Below are 20,441 nucleotides of genomic sequence, written 5' to 3'. Positions count from 1 at the left end.
AGAATGCATTTTATTGTTTACATTAGATCAATAATTTTAACAAAAGACATAATTTACCTGTAAGAGGGCAGACTGAAGATGTGATGTGGCAGACATTGTTACTGCCGAGGAAGATAACACTACATCATTTGTAAAACTCACAACTTCTCCAGCTGCAAATAAAGAATCAGTTATTAAATTTTATTACAGAGGGCAACTTTTAAAACATCTAAAGAAATAACCATGCTGAGTAAAAAAAGTTCTCCAAATTAAAGAAAAAACTCAGCATTGAATGTAATGAAATGCCATTTTCTGGGTGAAACCTGGAGGCTCCCCAGAGCTTTACCAGGCTGATGGGTATATACTAAACAGTTAATCGATGGAGTTCTATGCCTACCGGGGACCACAAGCCAGAACCTGGCCCCCTTAGAGAGGCACGAGAAGCAATGTCCGTGTAGTTGGAAGCAGTCTATATCTGCCATCTACCAGGTCAGGCACCCAGAAAGGTAGAAATCCCAAAACAAACTACCATTGGTTAACCAATGGTTAACAATTGCAATTGTAGCTTATAGCCGTCAACATGCCCAGGCACAAGAAATAAAAAAAAACAAAAATATTTTGTCTTGAAAGTTTTCATTGTGTTCCTTGATCACGGGAAAAATAATAATAAAAAAAATGTAGGTGGCACATTTTGGCTGCAATAAGGCTGGGAAGAATGGAGAGGAAAAAAAAAAGAAAAAAAAAAAGGCATTAACAGAACAAGAATTGGAGGTCTGCTCTGCCCGAGCTGTCAGGTGGGAGTTGCCACAAAGATATTATTACTTAATTATTTCAATGTCTATGATTGATTTTTTTTTTAGTTTTTTGCAGTAATATTATTCAATAGTGTGTAGTGTGATATATTTATATAATAAAATGTGTGAACCATCGCTATACTCAAAATTATGGTGTGCATACTAGTGATTTATTTATGATGTTCGTAAAACAATAAACACGCAGATTTGCTGTTATTACACTATATATACAGGTTATATATAAGTATCTGCATGTTTTGTTCACCATACTGAACCACTAAGGTGGTATGGTGAGTCAAAATGCAACGAGGAGTGGGCGCCACACCAGACATCCAGCCATTCGGCACCACTCCCTCCATCAACAACACCTCACTTGCCAACATCCTCCTCCCATCATACTGTAATGTTTTTGCTTTTATTCACTATATACAGAAGTTTTATACAAGTATCTACATGTTTTGTTCACCACAATTGTACAACTAGGCTGGTATGATGAGTTCAGACAATAAGAGATATCGTCACACACACAGTCAGCTGGCGGCTGCCTCCCTCACTGTTTCAAGGCCAGACACACTAACATTTCTTTCCCAACAATACTGTTTGTGGTGTTATTACACTATACACACACACACACATTATATACAAGTATCTACATGTTCTATTCACCATAACTGTACAACTAAACTGGTATGGTGCCCAAAGAGCATAGTGGCCATCCTCGACACTGCTAGACAAGTCATGCAGACGACACCACCTCTGTCACCCAAATGGCTCCTCCCAACATAATCCTTTTGCTGTTATTACACTAATACACACACGTTATATGTATGTGTTAACCATAGAGAACCACTGAGCTGGTATGGTGAATGCAGGCAGTAAAAGGTGGCCACAGTGTCAGCAGATGATGCTATCTCCCATCCTCTAAGACCCAGCCAAGTCCGAACCTGAGAAGGAACCAAATGGGACTTCCTCCAGTTCACCAAAAATCCGAACCTGGCGAGCTGGGAAAGAACCAAACCCCTGGTCAGCAGACATGCGGACCAGCTGGAAGCCGGTCTGCATGTTGGTTGTTTTATGTTTGTGGAGTTTTTTTGACATTTAAAGGACTAAGATCTTGTGCTAAACCATGCAGTGGTTTGTTTTGATGTGCCTACCTTTCTGGGTACCATCCCTGGTCGATGGCAAGATGATATACTTTAAATGTAAATACTTTAAATGTAAAGTGTTCATGGGCCACTACTCCCTGCACCTCTGTGAGGGGAAGCCAGGTTTTGGCTTGTGGTCCTTGGTAGGAAACAAGAACTCCGTGACTGATGACACTTATCAGTAAGATAGATTCGGGGGGGGGGGAGCTCCGCACAAAAATACGTGAATAAAGCAACAAACGACAGATGGAATTCTATGGAAGTAAATGACACGTAACCGAATGTGAAATTGAGAAACAGGCCGCACTGAACCTATAAATAATGTGAAAAGACATTAAATAACTCGGACAAAGAAAGAGATCTAGAAGTGGTATTGGAGAGAAAACTGTCACTAGAGGATCACACAAAGGTGTTGTGAGAGAAGGCTATGCTATGCTAGCAAATTTAAAAAAAGTGATGAAAAATAAAAGTATTGATGAAAAAAAACAAACTGTTCACAACATTCATGATATCCAAATTGGAATATGTAGCAACTGTGTGCGTGCGTGCGTGCGTGCGTGTGTGTGTGTGTGTGTGTGTGTGTGTGTGTGTGTGTGTGTGTGTGTGTGTGTTACTCACCTAATTGTGCTTGCGTGGGTTGAACTCTGGCACCTCTGTCATATCTACATTTGAAACTGTGTATGGAGTCAGCCTCCACTACATCACTGCCTAATGCATTCCATCTGTTAACTACTCTGACACTGAAAGTTCCTTCTAACGTCCCTGTGGCTCGTGTGGGTACTTAGTTTCTACCTGTGTCCACTTGTTCGCATACCACCAGTGTTGAATAGTTTATCCTTGTCTACCCGGTCGATTCCCCTGAGGATTTTGTAGGTAGTGATCATGTCTCCCCTTCTCTTCTGTCTTCCAGTGTCGTAAGGTGCATTTCCCGCAGCCTTTCCTCATAACTCATGCCTCTTAGTTCTGGGACTAGTCTAGTGGCATATCTTTGAACTTTTTCCAGCTTCGTCTTGTGCTTGACAAGGTACACGGGCTCCATGCTGGGGCCACATACTCCAGGATTGGTCTTACATATGTGGTATACAAGATTCTGAATGATTCCTTACACAGGTTCCTGAAGGCTGTTCTGATGTTAGCCAGCCATGCATATGCCGCAGACATAATTCTTTTTATGTGGGCTTCAGGAGAGGGTTTGGTGTGATATCAACTCCTAGATCTTTCTCTGTCCGTTTCATTAAGTACTTCATCTCCTATTCTGTATCCTGTGTCTGGCCTCCTGTTTCCACCACCTAGTTTCATTACTTTGCATTTACTCGGGTTGAACTTTAGCAGCCATTTGTTGGACCATTCATTCAGTCTGTTTAGGTCATCTTGTAGCCTCCTACTATCAACCTCTCTTTCAATCCTCCTCATAATTTTTGCATCATCAGCAAACACTGAGAGAAATGAGTCTATACACTCTGGGAGATCATTTACATATATCAAACAGTATAGGTCCAAGGGCTGACCCCTGCGGGACTCCACTTGTAACGTCTCGCCAATCTGAGACCTCACCCCTCACATTGACTCATTGTCTCCTGTTGCTTAGGTACTCCTTTATCCAATGGAGTACCTTCCCTTTCACTCTAGCTAGCCTCTTGTGTGGTACTGTATCAAATAGAGAGTGCGAGAGAGAGAGAGTGCGAGAGTGCGAGAGAGTGCGAGAGAGAGTGCGAGAGAGTGCGAGAGAGAGTGCGAGTGCGAGAGAGAGTGCGAGTGCGAGAGAGAGTGCGAGTGCGAGAGAGAGTGCGAGTGCGAGAGAGAGTGCGAGTGCGAGAGAGAGAGTGCGAGTGCGAGAGAGAGAGTGCGAGTGCGAGAGAGAGAGTGCGAGTGCGAGAGAGAGTGCGAGTGCGAGAGAGAGTGCGAGTGCGAGAGAGAGTGCGAGAGAGAGAGTGCGAGAGAGAGAGTGCGAGAGAGTGAGTGCGAGAGAGTGAGTGCGAGAGAGTGAGTGCGAGAGAGTGAGTGCGAGAGAGTGAGTGCGAGAGAGTGCGAGAGAGAGAGAGTGCGAGAGAGAGAGAGTGCGAGAGAGAGAGTGTGAGTGTGAGTGTGAGTGCGAGTGTGCGTGTGTGTGAGTGCGTGTGTGCGAGTGCGTGTGTGCGAGTGCGTGTGTGCGTGCGTGTGTGTTTTCGTTCTAGCATTGACATATTTATGCTTTTATCTTTTAGCATAAATATGGCAATTCTAGAAGATTAATAAGAGGAAGACGGGCAATATGATCACCACATTCAAAATAGTGATAGGAATCAACACAACTGACAAGGAGGACTTTTTGAAACCTGCAACTTCAAGAACAAGAAGCCATAGATTCAAGCTGTGGAAACAAACAGTGCCAAAAATATACATACACAAAAGTTTTCCTTTGCAAACATAGTTGTATACATTTGGAACAATTTCAGTGAGAAGGTGATGGATGCTGAAACCATTAATAATTTCAAAGTGTCACATGACAACATTATAGGGAAGATGAGACACAACGAGCATAGTTCTCATCCTGTAACTACACTTAAGTAATTTCACACACACACACAATCTGACTTGTATGCATTAAATGTAAGTAAAACATTACAATATCAAATTTGTATTATATATTATATTCTTTTAATGTTTTGTGTTAGCTTACTGGAATGAGCACAGGATGGATGGCAACCAAATTCCATCATCTTCTTGGTCAAGTTAATCTGTTGCCTTTTTTTAGCATGGTGAGACCGAATAACATTGCCTAAAACATCTGTGCGAGCTGAACCACTGGACACGATAATGTCTTCTGTGGCATCCTTTGCGATGGCAGTCATATCAAGGGAATCCACTTCTCCCACCCTATTTGCACCAGAAACTGTTCCAGTGAGTGTGTCTGCCATACTGACGTCCATACTGTCAATGGCTTCCGCTCCACTTCTTCCCTCCATCACAATAATGGGAGCAATACTATTCCCATCTACAAAGGATATATAAAACAGTGGAGTAAGAAAAAATATCAATCAATAGTAATTGAGTCAATCAAGTACTGCACAATAATGTCATTTGTATTCCAAATATGTCTAGGAAATAATATTTTAAAAGCTGATAACTAAGCAGGAAGATGAAAAATCAATTTATGGATGAAATAATCATACATAATGCAAAATAAGCCAAACAGATTGAGGAGAGAGATATTAGTGTAATAAAATTCCAGTTTCTGAGCAGCACTTCAGTGGCTCCCCCTCCCACTTCATTATCTTAGAAACAGATATGCCATTGTGAATATGAAAGGTTTCTAGTTACTATTTTGACCCAACAGGGACAAAAATCTTTTCAAACCATCTTGTTCCCTAAAAACAAGAGGAAGCTTGTGGGATTTAGAGATCATTACACTACCAAGGTGAACCATATGTAAAAATACAGAAACATATCAAACAATTCAACTTCAGAGAAATGCTAAGCAACATTGAAATTGCTTAACAAAACTCTGAACAAGCTAGTCACTCACTAATCCGAATACCACCATGTTGCTACCAATTTACCAGAGACCCAGTTAAGGTAGCCACCTAGTTCTTGAGCCAAAGCATCCCCTGATGACTTGGAGAAGACATGGAAGAGGGCAGGAACAGAGAATCACCAAGGTGCTAACCAGAAAGGGGCATTTGATAACAACATTTCTTGGCTAGCTCTCTTAGTGCATCCCATTAGCTTCTTCACCCCAGTGCATTGAAGAGGGATTGCACTACAATTTAAACATGTCTTTGAATAAAAGAATGCAGCAAGATGGAAAGGACCTTTCGGGCCTTTGACAACAGGCCCGAATCACCAAAGGGGGGATGAAGTATTAATGTGAAGACCTCGGGAAATACCAGAAGCCTGGATTTGTAATTTGGCTGTGAACATGCTGAGAAAAATGCTGCAATCTCAATGTACATCCTTAAGTCAAGAACTGTAGAAAGAATAATTTAGGCTGCTCTAGTTGTACACCCTACTGACATCAATGAATAGTACAAGGCAGCACAGTACTGATGAGAAACAGTACAAAAAGATAAAATCTTGTGGACCTAAATGCACTTTAAGGTTAAGAGGATATTTTATTACACTATTTCCCCTGGTAAGTTACATGCATTATAGTGGATGTAGACCCCTCACAAGTTTTTTTTTCGTGGGGTGGGGGGGTTGCTTAGGGTCTAACAGGTCGAACAAAATCCTCCATGGAACAAATCTGCCTTGTTCCATATAGTTTGTTCAAGAAAGTTTACACTGTTGATTTTTGGTGCTTCGAAAAAGCATTCTCTATTTATACACTAGGGTTCCAATTATGAAAAATCAGGTTCCAGGTTACAAATGACAAATTTTTTAATTTGTTTTGAAATGCATCCCATTTGTAAACTCCCTGTACATATACATATAAGCAAATGAATCATGATGAAATAAGAAAATTAACTGACCAGCACATATTTCCCCATTGATAAGTTCAATGCTGGAGAGGAGAGTTGCTTGTGCATCACTTGAAGGAGATGCTGAAGAAAAGGTGGAGGATGGCACATTAGTATCTAAACTGACTGAAGATGATGATGCACCACCAGCTGTTAATGGTAGAAGCTGATCCATCATCAGGTCTTTGTCACCCAAGAGTGTTATGTAGTCCAACTGATTTGTGTCTGTAGCTGTAAAGGATAATGCATTAGATGCCTTATAAAAATTTAATTAAATAACAATTACTTAATTAAATAATTAAATGCAATTATTTCTGCTTAAAGCAATATGAAGTGAAATGAAATACCAAATAAATAGTTTGCATAAGAAATACCACTTCCTGGGTGGTGCCTCAGCAGCTCCCTAACCTGTGGCTCTACCCATTCCCCAGACACTGTTGGCTTTGGCCATTGGATGAATTGTACCCACTGGGAACAAAGACCTTTACAAAATCTGTCTTGCCCGTTCAACAAAGTGGAGAACTCATCGAGATCAGAGATTGATGACACAACCAAGGCAAACTGCTCACTTTAACACATGGCATCACAAAACACCCAAGTTCCAGTCAAATTATATTTGGCAATGCTGGGCACCCAAACAACTTTCTGGAACCAATGAAGCAGATGCCACCATACCAAACACAGGATTTGGGGTAGTATAACCCAAACACTTCAAACATAGGCAATCCCTACACCACAGGTAACGACAGGTAACAAAGGTGGGTACTAGGAGCTACTGAGGTATTACCCAGAAATGGAAGTTTCATTAAACCCTACAGTTATATTTTTGGGCAGATACCATAGTAGCTTGTGCTAGCCTCCAAAGGCAAATTGAAGTTTTTACAATAAATTGATTAGTAAAATGGGGTCTTATCTGAGAAAGTCTGAAGCAAATGATCTGGGGAGTAATAGATGAAGATGTTTTGCTGAAATTAAACCAAGGGTGCTGCCAAGGACATGGCAGATTTGGTAGTTATCTTGTGGTTTGTACTGTTAGACCTTCAGAACCACAGGCCCTAATATTGGCAATTGATATATTGCCAAAGAAAGCCAACAAAGTCACATACTTCCTGAATTCATTAAAGCAGGGGTAAGCTTGGTGCTGAAAGTTTCTCAACCTATTGAATTATTTATTGAAGACGGTCAGGCCACCATTTTCTAAAAAGAAAATACTATTCCAGGTAATTCAATTCCAGGCTACAAATGCTCCTAATGCATTGAATATTATCATAAATAGAAGACATAAGCATTCTATCTGTTGTTGATTCTCACCAATTTACACATTTTAATCCGAGAAAAACCAGTGCTGTATGTAATGCAATGCCATTTTCTGGGCGAGACCCAGAGGCTCCCTGGAGCTATCCAGGCTAATATATGGATATATTAGACTTTGCCATCAATGTGCATGGAGTTCTAGGCCTAGCGGGGATTATGAGCCAGAATCTGGCCCCCTCAGAGAAGGGGAGGTTGCCGAGGAGAAACTCTGGATCTCACCCAGAAAATGGTGTTTCATTACATTCAATGCTGATTTTCTTGGGGGGGGGGCAACCCAAAGACAAAAACCAAACAATAAGAACGTTCTTGAGAGGCGGTCGGCTCTCGCACCTGAACTTCAAGTCGAGACAACTGGCTGCAACCGCCGGGAAACAACACATGATGCACCTCTGGCCTAACCACGTAGCCTCGGGGCCTCGTAGCCTGGTGGATAGCGCGCAGGACTCGTAATTCTGTGGCGCGGGTTCGATTCCCGCACGAGGCAGAAACAAATGGGCAAAGTTTTTCACCCTGAATGCCCCTGTTACCTAGCAGTAAATAGGTACAGTACCTGGGAGTTAGTCAGCTGTCACGGGCTGCTTCCTGGGGGTGGAGGCCTGGTCGAGGACCGGGCCGCGGGGACACTAAAGCCCCGAAATCATCTCAAGTTAACCAACCAAGCATCAACAACCCAAGGAACAGGCGGGAACCCACCCGAGGGACGAGATCGTTTTGACCACGTCCAAGCGAACCCACTCCGAGATGACCCGACCGAGAGCAGAAGAGGCCTGCCCCACCCACCCTGAACCCCCTGAAGGAGGAAGGGGCCACCCAATGACACCACAGGCCACACGAAACGACCCAAAAGGCCCACAAACGTGGGAACAGGCGTGAGCAAACAGAGTGAGCCACACCCCCTCCCATCGCCCCGTCAATGGGACAAACCGCGAAAGGGCCGACACCCCTCACAAGAACCCAACCTTCGAACAGAATGATCACCGCACTGACCAGACGAAAACGGGACCGAAGGCTGTGCCGGCACTGAAACTGGCACCACGACAGGAGGAACAATGAGCCCTGGCACGATCCTGCCGGAAAGACCTGCTTGATGGGATTCTGGGAGTTGTTCTACTCCCCAAGCCTAGTCCGAGGCCAGGCTTGACTTGAGAGTTTGGTTCACCAGGCTGTTGCTTGGAGTGACCCGCAGGCCCACATACCCACCATAACCCGGTTGGTCTGGCACTTCTTGAAGAAAACAATCTAATTTTATCTTGAAGATGTTCACGGTTGTTCCAGCAACATTTCTTATGCTCGCTGGGAGGATGTTGAACAACCGTGGATCTCTGATGTTTATATAGTGTTCTCTGATTGTGCCTATGGCACCCCTGCACTTCACTGGTTCCATTCAGCCTTTTCTTCGACATCATTCACTCCAGTACTTTTTCATTTTATTGTGCAGATTTGGGACCTGGCCCTCCAGTAATTTCCACGTACAGTATATATTATTTGATATCTCTCTCATCTTCTTTCTAGTGAGTACACTTGACCTTGTGAGTACAAGGACCCTGCCGACGTGCGAGATGAGAAGCAAAAAAAACAGCGACACCGCACGTACAGTCGAGGGCAATGCACCAGACCCTGGAGGGGCCCCAAATGCTTCCACATCCTCCTCAAGCCAGTCCAAGGACAGCTCGAGAAGGGAAAATAATTGCAAGGCCGAAGCCAACAGGCCACGGGCGCACAAGTCCTCAACGACCAACGCAGCCGAAAGGGAAGGGCCCCTGCACATGAAGCTGCACCACACCAACATCCTGAGGAAGGGCAGGAGCAAACAAGCACGCACTGAGGTGCTCAAACTCACCCCACAGGAAAACCTGAACCACCGTATGAGCCTCACACCACTCAAGCGTGCAGGACTGACAGAACGAATGCCACCCTTCCAACAAGAAAAAAGGGCAGTCTGCAAGCCAGGACAACTCCGGAACCTCATAACGAACCCAGTATGGACAGGAAGCTCCATACATGAAAGAAGTAGGGTCCATTACAAAGGCATAATCTGGGTCGCGCAGGAGGTAAGTTGGAGGCCGAAACCTCCGGAAAGACGGGACTGAAGAACCCTCGGGATCACAGAACTCACCCCGGGGAGGGGTAGACACCAAATCCAACTCGTATGAGGAGGGGGGGGGGGGGGAAGAGAACTCCACTCCCTGTAACACCAAGCCCCGCTCCGAGGGTACAAAAATCCAAGCGGGGTCCAATGGGGTCCAAGGCCCCCAAGCAAGACTGAGTCGAATGTGTCACTGACCCAATAGGCAGCAAGACAGATGCACATCCAGCGAGTGTCACTCTGAGACAAGGGGACAGAGCAACCTTCAAACTCACACAAAGCGAGAGGGAGATCCAGCAGTCGCATCCATTGTACCACAGAGCCCCCCGTGGGGTTTCCCAGGGCCTTTAGTCCTGGTATTCCGCTAAGGAAAGTCCAGGCAGGGATCTGCTAACCGGTGCCCAACACTACCGAGCAAACTGATAAAGCTGAACCCCCGGGGATGTGTACACTCGTGGGGGCCTAGAGGAGGAACACCAAAGTACAACAGGCGTGATCAATCGAAAGCAGACCCCCTACCAGGCAAGAAACACAAAAAATAAAATAAAACCCCGCAAGAGGACAACATACACAGGCGGAACAGAGCCGGCCACTATGAGAGGTGATAACTAGTTGCACAGTACCCTGCGCCCCAATCAGTGACGAAAACTACCCCACTACCCAGAGGCAAACAAGGGAACACAAGAACCCCAGGGAAGGTAACCCTAGGCGCATGCAGCCCAAGTACTGAAGAAATATACACCTGGCTCACACACCCCAGTAGAGACAGCACCACACGATACCACAAGGGCACAGAACTGGAATAATACTGGAGTCAGACACACACGACGGTTGCCAAGCACATCAGCCAAAGAACTGGAGTCTGGGGCTCCCCTTTCCCCCTCCCAGGGAGGGGGGAAGGGGTTGCACAGACAGCGGTGCGAAGATGTCATGCTCGTTTGCTCATTTTCATTTGGGGAGTTCCATCCACTAGTTCGGCTTTCAGTAGCAATGTTAACCAGAATAGGGGTTCGTTTAGGGGCGCTTATCTTTCTGGGTGTCTGACCCTGTCGATGGCAGACATAGAATGCTTCCAACCACACGGGGGTTTCTATAGGTCATTGCTCCTCATGCCTCTCTGATGAGGGAGGGGGGGGGGGGCAGGTTTTGACTCGTGGTTCCCGGTAGGCCTAGAACTCCATGTTGACCAGACCACACACTAGAAGGTGAAGCGACGACGACGTTTCGGTCCGTCCAGGACCATTCTTAAGTCGATTGTGGTTCCAGGACGGATCGAAACGTCGTCGTCCCTTAACCTTCTACTGTGTGGTCTGGACAACATTCTTCAGCCACGTTCTTGTGACTAGAACTTCATGCACATTGATGCCAAAGTCTAATATATCCATATCAGAATGGATAGCTCCGGGGAGCCGCAGAGGCTCTTCCTCCAGAAAATACACCTGTCTTATTTTCTATGTCTCATTTCTTATGTCTTATTATTTGCACAAATTTGTGCAATTTTTGTCCCTAAAAAATACAATGTTCTTTTAATAGTTATCATTAATTATTATAGCACTTATAATGATGAGTAAGTCTAGAAAAGGAACTAATGATTCCAAATTAATTTAAATCTACCTCATGGGGTGATGCTTTCCTCTATCTTTGCCAAATAGTTGCAGCTAATAGGCCAAAACTCCCATCCACAAAGCCAGATGTCTGGATGATTGTTACAGAATGTTGATACTAGCACCATTGTCTTTTTTCTTTTGTTTGCAAAACAAGTATTCTCAATTATTGCACGCGCGCGCGCACACACAAAAAAAATCTCATCGCAAGTGATTTTGGCTGGGTCTGAGCCCTGACCGTGAGAGTAGATCAGGCACTGATTATTAACTGTGTGTCTGTTCACCCAACAGTAAATGGGGTATTGGTTGTAAACTGATTGACTGGTAGTGTTTCAGGGAAACTAATAGGGTAAGGTTCAAGATCAGCTATGGGAAAGGAAAGCTCTAAGCCTTCTAGCATAAGTCAGAAATTGTCTGCTTCTGTACCCACCTGAGTAAAAATCAAGCATTGAATGTAATAAAAACATTCTTTTCTAATGGATCACTTGAAGCTCCCCATTCCAAGGCACCAAATCAAGAAATTGCTTGAAGGAAATTTAAAAGCCAGAGGAAAATAAAAAGAAAAGAGGGGAAGGAAAGTGAGTTTGTGTAGCCCACCAAAAAATGGTGCTTCATTACATTCAATGTTTGACTTTTGGGAGAACTCCCTAAGTAGTTTCACATTACTAACTTACAATGTTGCCTTAGTGGAGGTGGCCAGCTTTTCTGAAATGGAAACAAAAGATGAATTACAGAAAAGAAGGATTGGGTTTACCAGTAGGAGAAAATGGTAAAGGAAAGCCTGAAGCAGAAGGGACTCCTTTCGTATCCAACATGGGCAATAGAGCTGTGCAGCCAGTCTCAAATCCAAGAGTAGAAGAATTCTGCAAATTCAACTTTAACAAACTGATTAACTAGGAACGAATAAACCAAGATCTTGAACAAAATATGTCCTGGGAAGAACGGCTAGTTGATGCAAACTTAAACCAGTGCTTGGAGAAAATAGGCACAGTAGCACTAAAAATAAATAAAAGTCACATACCACTAAGAAAAAAGCAAGCATTGAATGTAATGAAATGCCAATTTTTGGGTGAGCTCCAGTGGCTCCTTGAAGCTACTATCTCTGAAGTAAATGCCATCAGTCACAGATTCTCTAGCCTACTGAGGACCCAGCACCTGAAACTGGTTCCCTCACAAAGCCGTGGCATTTATATATTAAGTTATACAATCATGCCACCACCAAGGAAGGCACACAATACATCTGTGAGACAAAAATAAACCACAGCTGGCTCTGAGACCTGTAGGGTCAAAACCAGCCGTAAATCTCCTCAAACTATGAAAACAAATTATTCAAACAAGTTCTTTATAAATGTGACACCAACATCGAACCATATATCAGATGTCACTCGAACCCCACTGGATTTTGAAGTAGCCATAGACAGCATGCTCATGAACTCTGCACCAGGGCCAGGCTCTTGGAATTCTATATTCATCAAGAACAGCGTTGAATGTAATGAAATGACATCATCTGGGTTGAGCCTCGGAGACTCCCTATTGCTAACTCACTGATATTCTAACGCATCCTCCGAATAGACAGTACGTTTTAATACTAAATGTAATAAGTACATTTCTTGACTGTCCTGCATAGTACATAATTACACTTATTGTGTTGTTACATTTATCTCCATATATTCTCATTTTCTGTTAAGACACTCAAAATTTTAGGATGAAGTTTTCATGTTCAATTCTATAAACACAAGTTTTAAATATAAAGAATTTCTTTTTCAGTTTTATTAAACAATAGAGATTTTATACAAAATTTGAAAATATCCTGAGTTACTTTATAATTTATTGAAAGATTTTAGTTTTGTTTTATTAGTTGTATAAAACTGTAATATTAATATGTATAGTTATATGTTAAGTACTAATTGTAATTAAGAAGCAATAAAATGCTTGTCCTCATACACTAAGAAGGTTAGGTCAGGTTGTGGTTTTCTATACAGCTTTTCAGGTAAACTCTAATATTCACAATATTTTGGTGTGATTCTGGCGATTAAGTGTATTTATGTACTAAGCCTGTAGTCAGGATTGTACTTATTACATTAAGTATTAAAACATGCTGTCTATTTGGAGGATGGGCTGGATGGTCTAGATTAATATACCAAATATACAGCCCATCCTCCGAATAGACAGTACATTTTAATACTAAATGTAATAAGTACAATCCTGACTACAGGCTTAGTGCATGGATCCTAAATGCACTAGAAAGTGATGTGGTGGAGGCTGACTCCATACACAGTTTCAAATGTAGATATGACAGAACCCAGTAGGCTCAGGAATCCATACACCAGTTGATTGACAGTTGAGAGGCAGGACCAAAAAGCCAGAGCTCAACCCCCGCAAGAACAACTAGGCGAGTACAGGTTCTGAACTGGCTAAGAAAACAAATACTGTAACTATCAGCAGTGACCAAGGGAAATAAAACTTCCTGGTGCACAGGAAAAACCTCTACTAAGCAGGGAACTATTCTCTATTGGAATTTCAACCTTGAAACAACATATTTGGCAATATTGACTAAGCTATCAGCATCACTGTTTCCCACACGAGATGAAGACAGTGCCAACACAGTAACCTTAGACAAAAGTACTCGATTGGTCATTGCACATAACATTTGAGGCCTGGAAAAAGGGCCTGAAACAATATTAAAGTGAGGTCTCGATTCCAGGGCACTCAAACAGCCTAGCAAAACCGCCAAGAAGCATATTTGCACATGGATCCTAAACACACAAGTGAGACTGCCTTAAGGATAACCAAAGTTACATATTTGAAAGGTAGATAGGTCTATCAGCAACAGTTTGTTGACACAAGGGATATCAGGAAACAAGTGGCTAGGGTTGTCACTTAGTGGCAGTGCCTTACTATTTCAGAAAGCAGCTTGGCACTTGAATGTTGCTAACCATCTTTTGAGGCAATTTCAATGTTTTTGACACGTATCATAGTGGGCAGTTTACTTTGGTTGTACAGCTGATGTTTGATCTTCATGAGCTCCCCACCCCACTGAGGTAGGCACAGAAGTTATCCAATAACTAACTATAGGACAGTGTACATAGATGATCAGTCACAGACTAGGAAGCTTATCAAGTAACAAACCAGAAAATAAAAAACCAGTGTCGAATGTAATGAAACGCCATTTTTTGGGCGAGATCCGGAGGCTCCCCAGAGCTTATCCAGGCTGATTTGGATATATTAGACTTTGGCATCAGTGTGAATGGAGTTCTTAGGTCTACCAGGGACCACAAGCCAGAACTTGGCCCCATCAGAAAGGCATGAGGAGCAATGGCCTATAGAATTGCACATGTGATTTGCAGCATTCTATGTCTGCCTTCGACTGGGTCAGGCACCCAGGAAGGTAAAGCATCCCAAACCAAATCTCTATTCTGGTAGAAAGTACTACTGAAAGTCAAACGAGTGGACAGAACTTCCCAAAAACAAACAAGCATGACGTCACCACGGGCTGCCGAGCCTTGGAGAAACAATCCGGAACCGAAGGGGACACCACAAACCAAGGGGAAAGAGAGATAAGAGAGACCCTGTCCAAAGACCAGGATGGCTCAAGCGGCGCATAAGCAGGCTGGAGGTGAAACAATGCCCGAGACAGCTTGCGAAACGACTCGGTGACATCAATGCCGAAAGCAAGCTGCAGCAGCTCTGCTAGCGCTGCACGATACAAGGCGACAGTATTCGGCACAAGATGGTCCTGAAACAGCTATGAGAGAAATGACAAGACAACTTTAACAGAAAGCAAAGTAACCCTACGAAGAGACAAAAAGAAAAGGAAGGACCACCAGGAAACTTCATACTGCCGCAGAGATGACATACGCAGGTGGGACACCATTAATTAAGGAAGCCACCTGATCACCATACAGATGGTGATAGACCAGAGTCAACAATACCAGACGCGAAGACTCGAGAAGAAGATTGAACCAGCTATGTAAAGAACTGGACAGATCTGCTGAAAGAGGCGGAGCCGTGGGAAAACCCCTGGGCTTGGACACTGAGCAAGCAGCGCCTGAAACAAAGGCTGGGCCAGCCACCAAGGAGCCAAGAGGACTACTCTTCCCTGATAAGTCTACAAGTGAGCCAGAAACCTGGAGCATGAGCTAAACTGGGTAGAAGAGGTACAGGTAACCCCACTTCAACCAGTCCCGCCAAAAGGCATCGACTTCAATGACCTCGCAGTTGGGGAAAGAGCGCCACAAATACTGGGAGATGCCTCGACCACACCGACGCAAAGAGGTCCCATTGAAGCCCATACGTCCGGCAGAGTCAACTGGATGAGTCGGCATCGACAGTCTATTCTGTGGAAAGGGGAATGAACCGGGACAGGGCGTCCACCAGGATGTTGGAAACCCTCGAACTTGAAGGGGGGGAGGGGGGAGCTGCTCAGACGGCAGTGCAGCACGTGGTGATGGCATGCTCGTTTGTCTTTGGGGAGTTCTGCCCACTCATTTGACTTACAGTAGTAGTTTCAACCAGAATAGGGGTTTATTTTAGGATGATTATCTTTCTGGGTGCCTGACCCAGTCGATGGCAGACATAGAATGCTCTAAATCACGTGTGCAATTCTATAGGCCATTGCTCCTCATGCCTCTCTGAGGGGGATAGGTTCTGGCTCGTGGTCCCCGGTAGGCCTAAGAATTCCATTCATACTGACTGATGCTGAAGTCTAATATATCCATACCAGCCTGGATAAGCTCCAGGGAACCGAAGGGGCTCCCCCTAGAAAACAAAACAATATTCAGCAAACTTACTTAAAATGGTATGAATCTTGAGCATATGCTGACGAAGATTAAACTTGGAGTTGTAGCTCTTGTCACAGGTATCTATTGGACAGTGGTATGTAACTTTATTGTTATTGTCCTTTGTTTTTCCTTCATGTTTTTTCAAATGTACATATAAACTACTCTTGGCAGTGAACTTTGCATTACAATCTGGAATAAATAAATACAAATTAATACATATATGCAGTGTGTAATTGGAGTAAGAACACTTCCTATATGCCATGTTAGTTAACACTCACAGTACAGTATATAAATCACAACTTTCTTGCTCTAATTAAATAAAACTGTAAATATTTTTCACGTGTTATATAAACAAATTTGAAACCTATTACTGTAGTTATCTATTTACCTATAGTTTATTTGTACTTTTGATGCCTTGTGCCCTTTGGAAATTTCAAATTTTCGAGGTCATAGCTACATGTACAGTATAATTTTCACAGACCACTTAAAATACTTTCAAGCCTTATACAAATACTTGAAACAGCATCTGAAGCCTTCACTAGTGAAGCAAGTACCATTTGCACTAAGTACAAGCAAGAAGGGAATAAACATAATAAAACAGAAGGTTAAAGAGAAGAAACATAATACAGTACAGTAGAAGGCTAAATGGAAACGAATAAATGGCAAAGAATTTGCAAATAGCATTTATTAAAAAGGTGAATATGAATACAGTGTATGTATATATATGTGTGTAAATCACGACAAATAAACATGTGATTAAAAATGTGAGTGTCAGACCACGGAGGTCTGACACTTGTTTCAATTTTTTTTAATTGAAACAAGAATTTCCTTAAGTACTTTCGTATATTAATACATCTTCAGAAGGAGTGGTTTTACAGGTCAAGTATTGGACATATATAGGCAGGAGAGAATGGTGGAGTGAGGTGAGGAACAATAACAAATGAATGGGAATTAGGTGGACACAAATATGAGCCGCACAAGAACTGCAGAAGGCATATTGGCCCATATGATGCAGCTCCTATTCATACCCACCAACCGGCCCACACATGGATAATAATAGCATAAGATAGTAAATATTTACAATGAATTAGTGAGACAAATGTGCTCCAATGATCCTACTCAAATCGCTCTTTAATTGATCTATTAAAAATGGATCTAAGTTACATAAACCACTGTTAATGTTCAAATTACTTTCTTTCGTAATTTGTATCAAAGCAGATTCAATTATGTTTCTGTTATAAGTGATTTTACAATTCGTTATTGAAGAAGCCATCTCCCAATCAATTTGGTGAGCATCTTCTGACAGATGAACAAACAAAGCATTAGACAATTGGCCATGTCTTACAGAGTATTTATGTTGCAAAATTCTACATTTCAAATCTTTAGATGTTTGCCCAACATAGAACTTAATACAGTCTTTATGTGTATATATATATGTGTGTGTGTGTGTGTGTGTGTGTGTGTGTGTGTATGTATATGTATGTTGTTAAATATGACCGAAAAAGTAAGATTAATAATTCTAACACAAATTTTCTCAATTTCAATGTTTCTTTTTACTGTCGATGATAATTGAAAAATCAATTCTCCAAAATTCATTTTGATTTCTAGTCTGATGCGACACTTGAACTTGAACTTGAAAGGGGGAAGGGGGAGTTAGTGCCCCTCCCCCCTTTCAGGGGAGGGGGGCACTAACGAGCAGGCATGCTATAGTAGTTGGATGTCGATTTGCTTGTTTATTTGTTTTCTTTTGGGAGGAGTTCTTTGGATCTGTTCGGATGTAGGTTGAAATTTTCACCAGTAGAGGGTTTTGTATTGTTTTGCCCACCTTTTTGGGTTCTTTCCTTGGTCGATAGCAGACATAACATACTCTAAATGTAGAGTGCTCATATGGCTATTGCTTCCTGCACCTCTCTGATGGGACCAGGTTCTGGTTCGTGGTCCCAGGTAGGCACAGAACTCCCAGGACTGATGACACAAAATTAACATGGCACATAACAGTCTGAATAGCTCCAGGGAGCAGACGGGGCTCCCCAGAGAAAAGCTCATGTTGAGAGTGGGAATCAGTGCACCAGGTGTAAATAGATAGGTGAGGCATAAACAGCTAGATATCAGTCCTTTGTACTCACTGATAAGCATGCACACCCATATATAATATACACAACACACACACATTATATATATATAATGTGTGTGTTGTGTATATTATACACACACACACATTTTATATATATATAATATATATATATATATATATATATATATATTATATATATATATATAATATATATTATATAATATATATTATATATATAATATATATGTATATATATAATATATATGTATATATATAATATATATGTATATATATAATATATATGTATATATATAATATATATGTATATATATATATAATATATATATATATATATATATATAATATATATTATATATATATTATATAATATATTTATATATATAATATATATATAATATATATTATATATATATTATATATATATATATATATATATATAATATATATATTATATATATATATATATAATATATATATATATATACACATATATATTATATATATACATATATATTATATATATACATATATATTATATATATACATATATATTATATATATATATATATAATATATATATATATATATACACATATATATTATATATATACATATATATTATATATATACATATATATTATATATATACATATATATTATATATATACATATATATTATATATATACATATATATTATATATATACATATATATTATATATATACATATATATTATATATATACATATATATTATATATATACATATATATTATATATATACATATATATTATATATATACATATATATTATATATATACATATATATTATATATATACATATATATTATATATATAATATATATTATATATATAATATATATTATATATATAATATATATTATATATATAATATATATTATATATATAATATATATGTATATATATAATATATATGTATATATATAATATATATGTATATATATATATATATGTATATATATATATATATATATATATATATATGTATATATATATATATATATATATATATATATATGTATATATAATATAAATATATATATATATATATATATATATATATATATATATATATATATATATATATATATATATATATATATATATATATATATATATATATATATATATATATATATAATTACTTTATACTACTACCTACTACCTTTATACCACCTACTTTCTGAGGTGCGCCCCATCTTACAACAACCCAAAGCTTGACGAGTATGACCTCCTACTGAAGACCATGCTGGAAAAAGTTGTTAACCTCTCTCTCAACGAATGCCAGTGGAAACAAGCCACTCTTCCTGTCAGGCTCGGTGGCTTGGGTGTCCGCACCGCCACCCAAATTGCAGTCCCAGCCTTCCTGTCTTCCTCCTCAGCATCAGATGACCTGGTTAAGGAAATTCTACCTGACACCCTGAGTGATGTAGCGGGGATACAGGACCCCCACTACACGGAATGTGACACGAAATGGGGTGCCATGACAGACCCAGCACTCAGACCAGCCATGCCGAAAGCCAAGAAACAATCCAGTTGGGACAGCCCCATTGTAGACAAAGAAGCCACAGCTTTGCTGGAGGCAGCAACAACCCCCAGTGATCGTGCACGCCTCACAGCTGTGCAGGCTCCCCATGCAGGGGACTTCCTTCTGGCAGTCCCTATGTCTGCGACAGGCACACGTCTTGATCCGCAGGAGCTCCGTATTGCAGTCGCTCTCCGCCTTGCTGCCCCTATCCACACTGTTCACAGGTGTATTTGCGGCGAGGCAGATGCTGACGAATATGGATTGCATGGCCTGCACTGTGGAAAATCGGGTGGTTGGCACACTAGACACGACGAAGTCAACGACATCATTAAAAGAAGCCTTGCCTCTGCTCAGTGTCCAGCGGAGAGAGAGCCCCGCAACCTACTGAACCGTGACTCTGTTAGCTTTGCCGGCCGACCAGACGGAATCACACTGCGTCCGTGGAAGGGTGGCAGGCAGTTAGCATGGGACTATACTTGCGTATCCACCCTGGCAACGACATACATCACCCTCTCTGCCGGCACGGCAGGAGCCGCAGCGACACACAGAGAAAAACAAAAGTCAGTCAAGTACAGGCAATTAGATCAAAGGTACAATTTCGTTCCAATAGGGTCTGAGACCCTAGGCCCATGGGGTGA

At 41.3% G+C, this 20,441-nt stretch overlaps 1 protein-coding gene across 4 annotated transcripts in view; it reads right to left on the bottom strand.

The window, feature by feature from the left end:
• LOC123750505 (uncharacterized) overlaps window positions 1-20,441 on the bottom strand; it is a 75,260-nt gene that overhangs the window by 10,296 nt on the left and 44,523 nt on the right. For 2 of the 4 annotated variants that reach the window (XM_069338235.1, XM_069338234.1), the window contains exons 8-11: window positions 16,149-16,328; window positions 6,367-6,585; window positions 4,578-4,892; window positions 58-152 (exon numbers count right to left, since the gene is read on the bottom strand). In XM_069338235.1, coding sequence (XP_069194336.1) covers window positions 58-152; window positions 4,578-4,892; window positions 6,367-6,585; window positions 16,149-16,328 — 809 coding nt within the window. Of the gene's footprint in view, window positions 1-57; window positions 153-4,577; window positions 4,893-6,366; window positions 6,586-12,032; window positions 12,064-16,148; window positions 16,329-20,441 lie in introns of those variants that run through there. The other 2 variants (XM_069338236.1, XM_069338237.1) reach the window with 2 other exon arrangements.

This window comes from Procambarus clarkii, chromosome 39 (assembly GCF_040958095.1).
Source record: "Procambarus clarkii isolate CNS0578487 chromosome 39, FALCON_Pclarkii_2.0, whole genome shotgun sequence".
NCBI classification, from domain to species: domain Eukaryota; kingdom Metazoa; phylum Arthropoda; class Malacostraca; order Decapoda; family Cambaridae; genus Procambarus; species Procambarus clarkii.
This window is presented reverse-complemented; position numbering and strand designations above follow the sequence as displayed.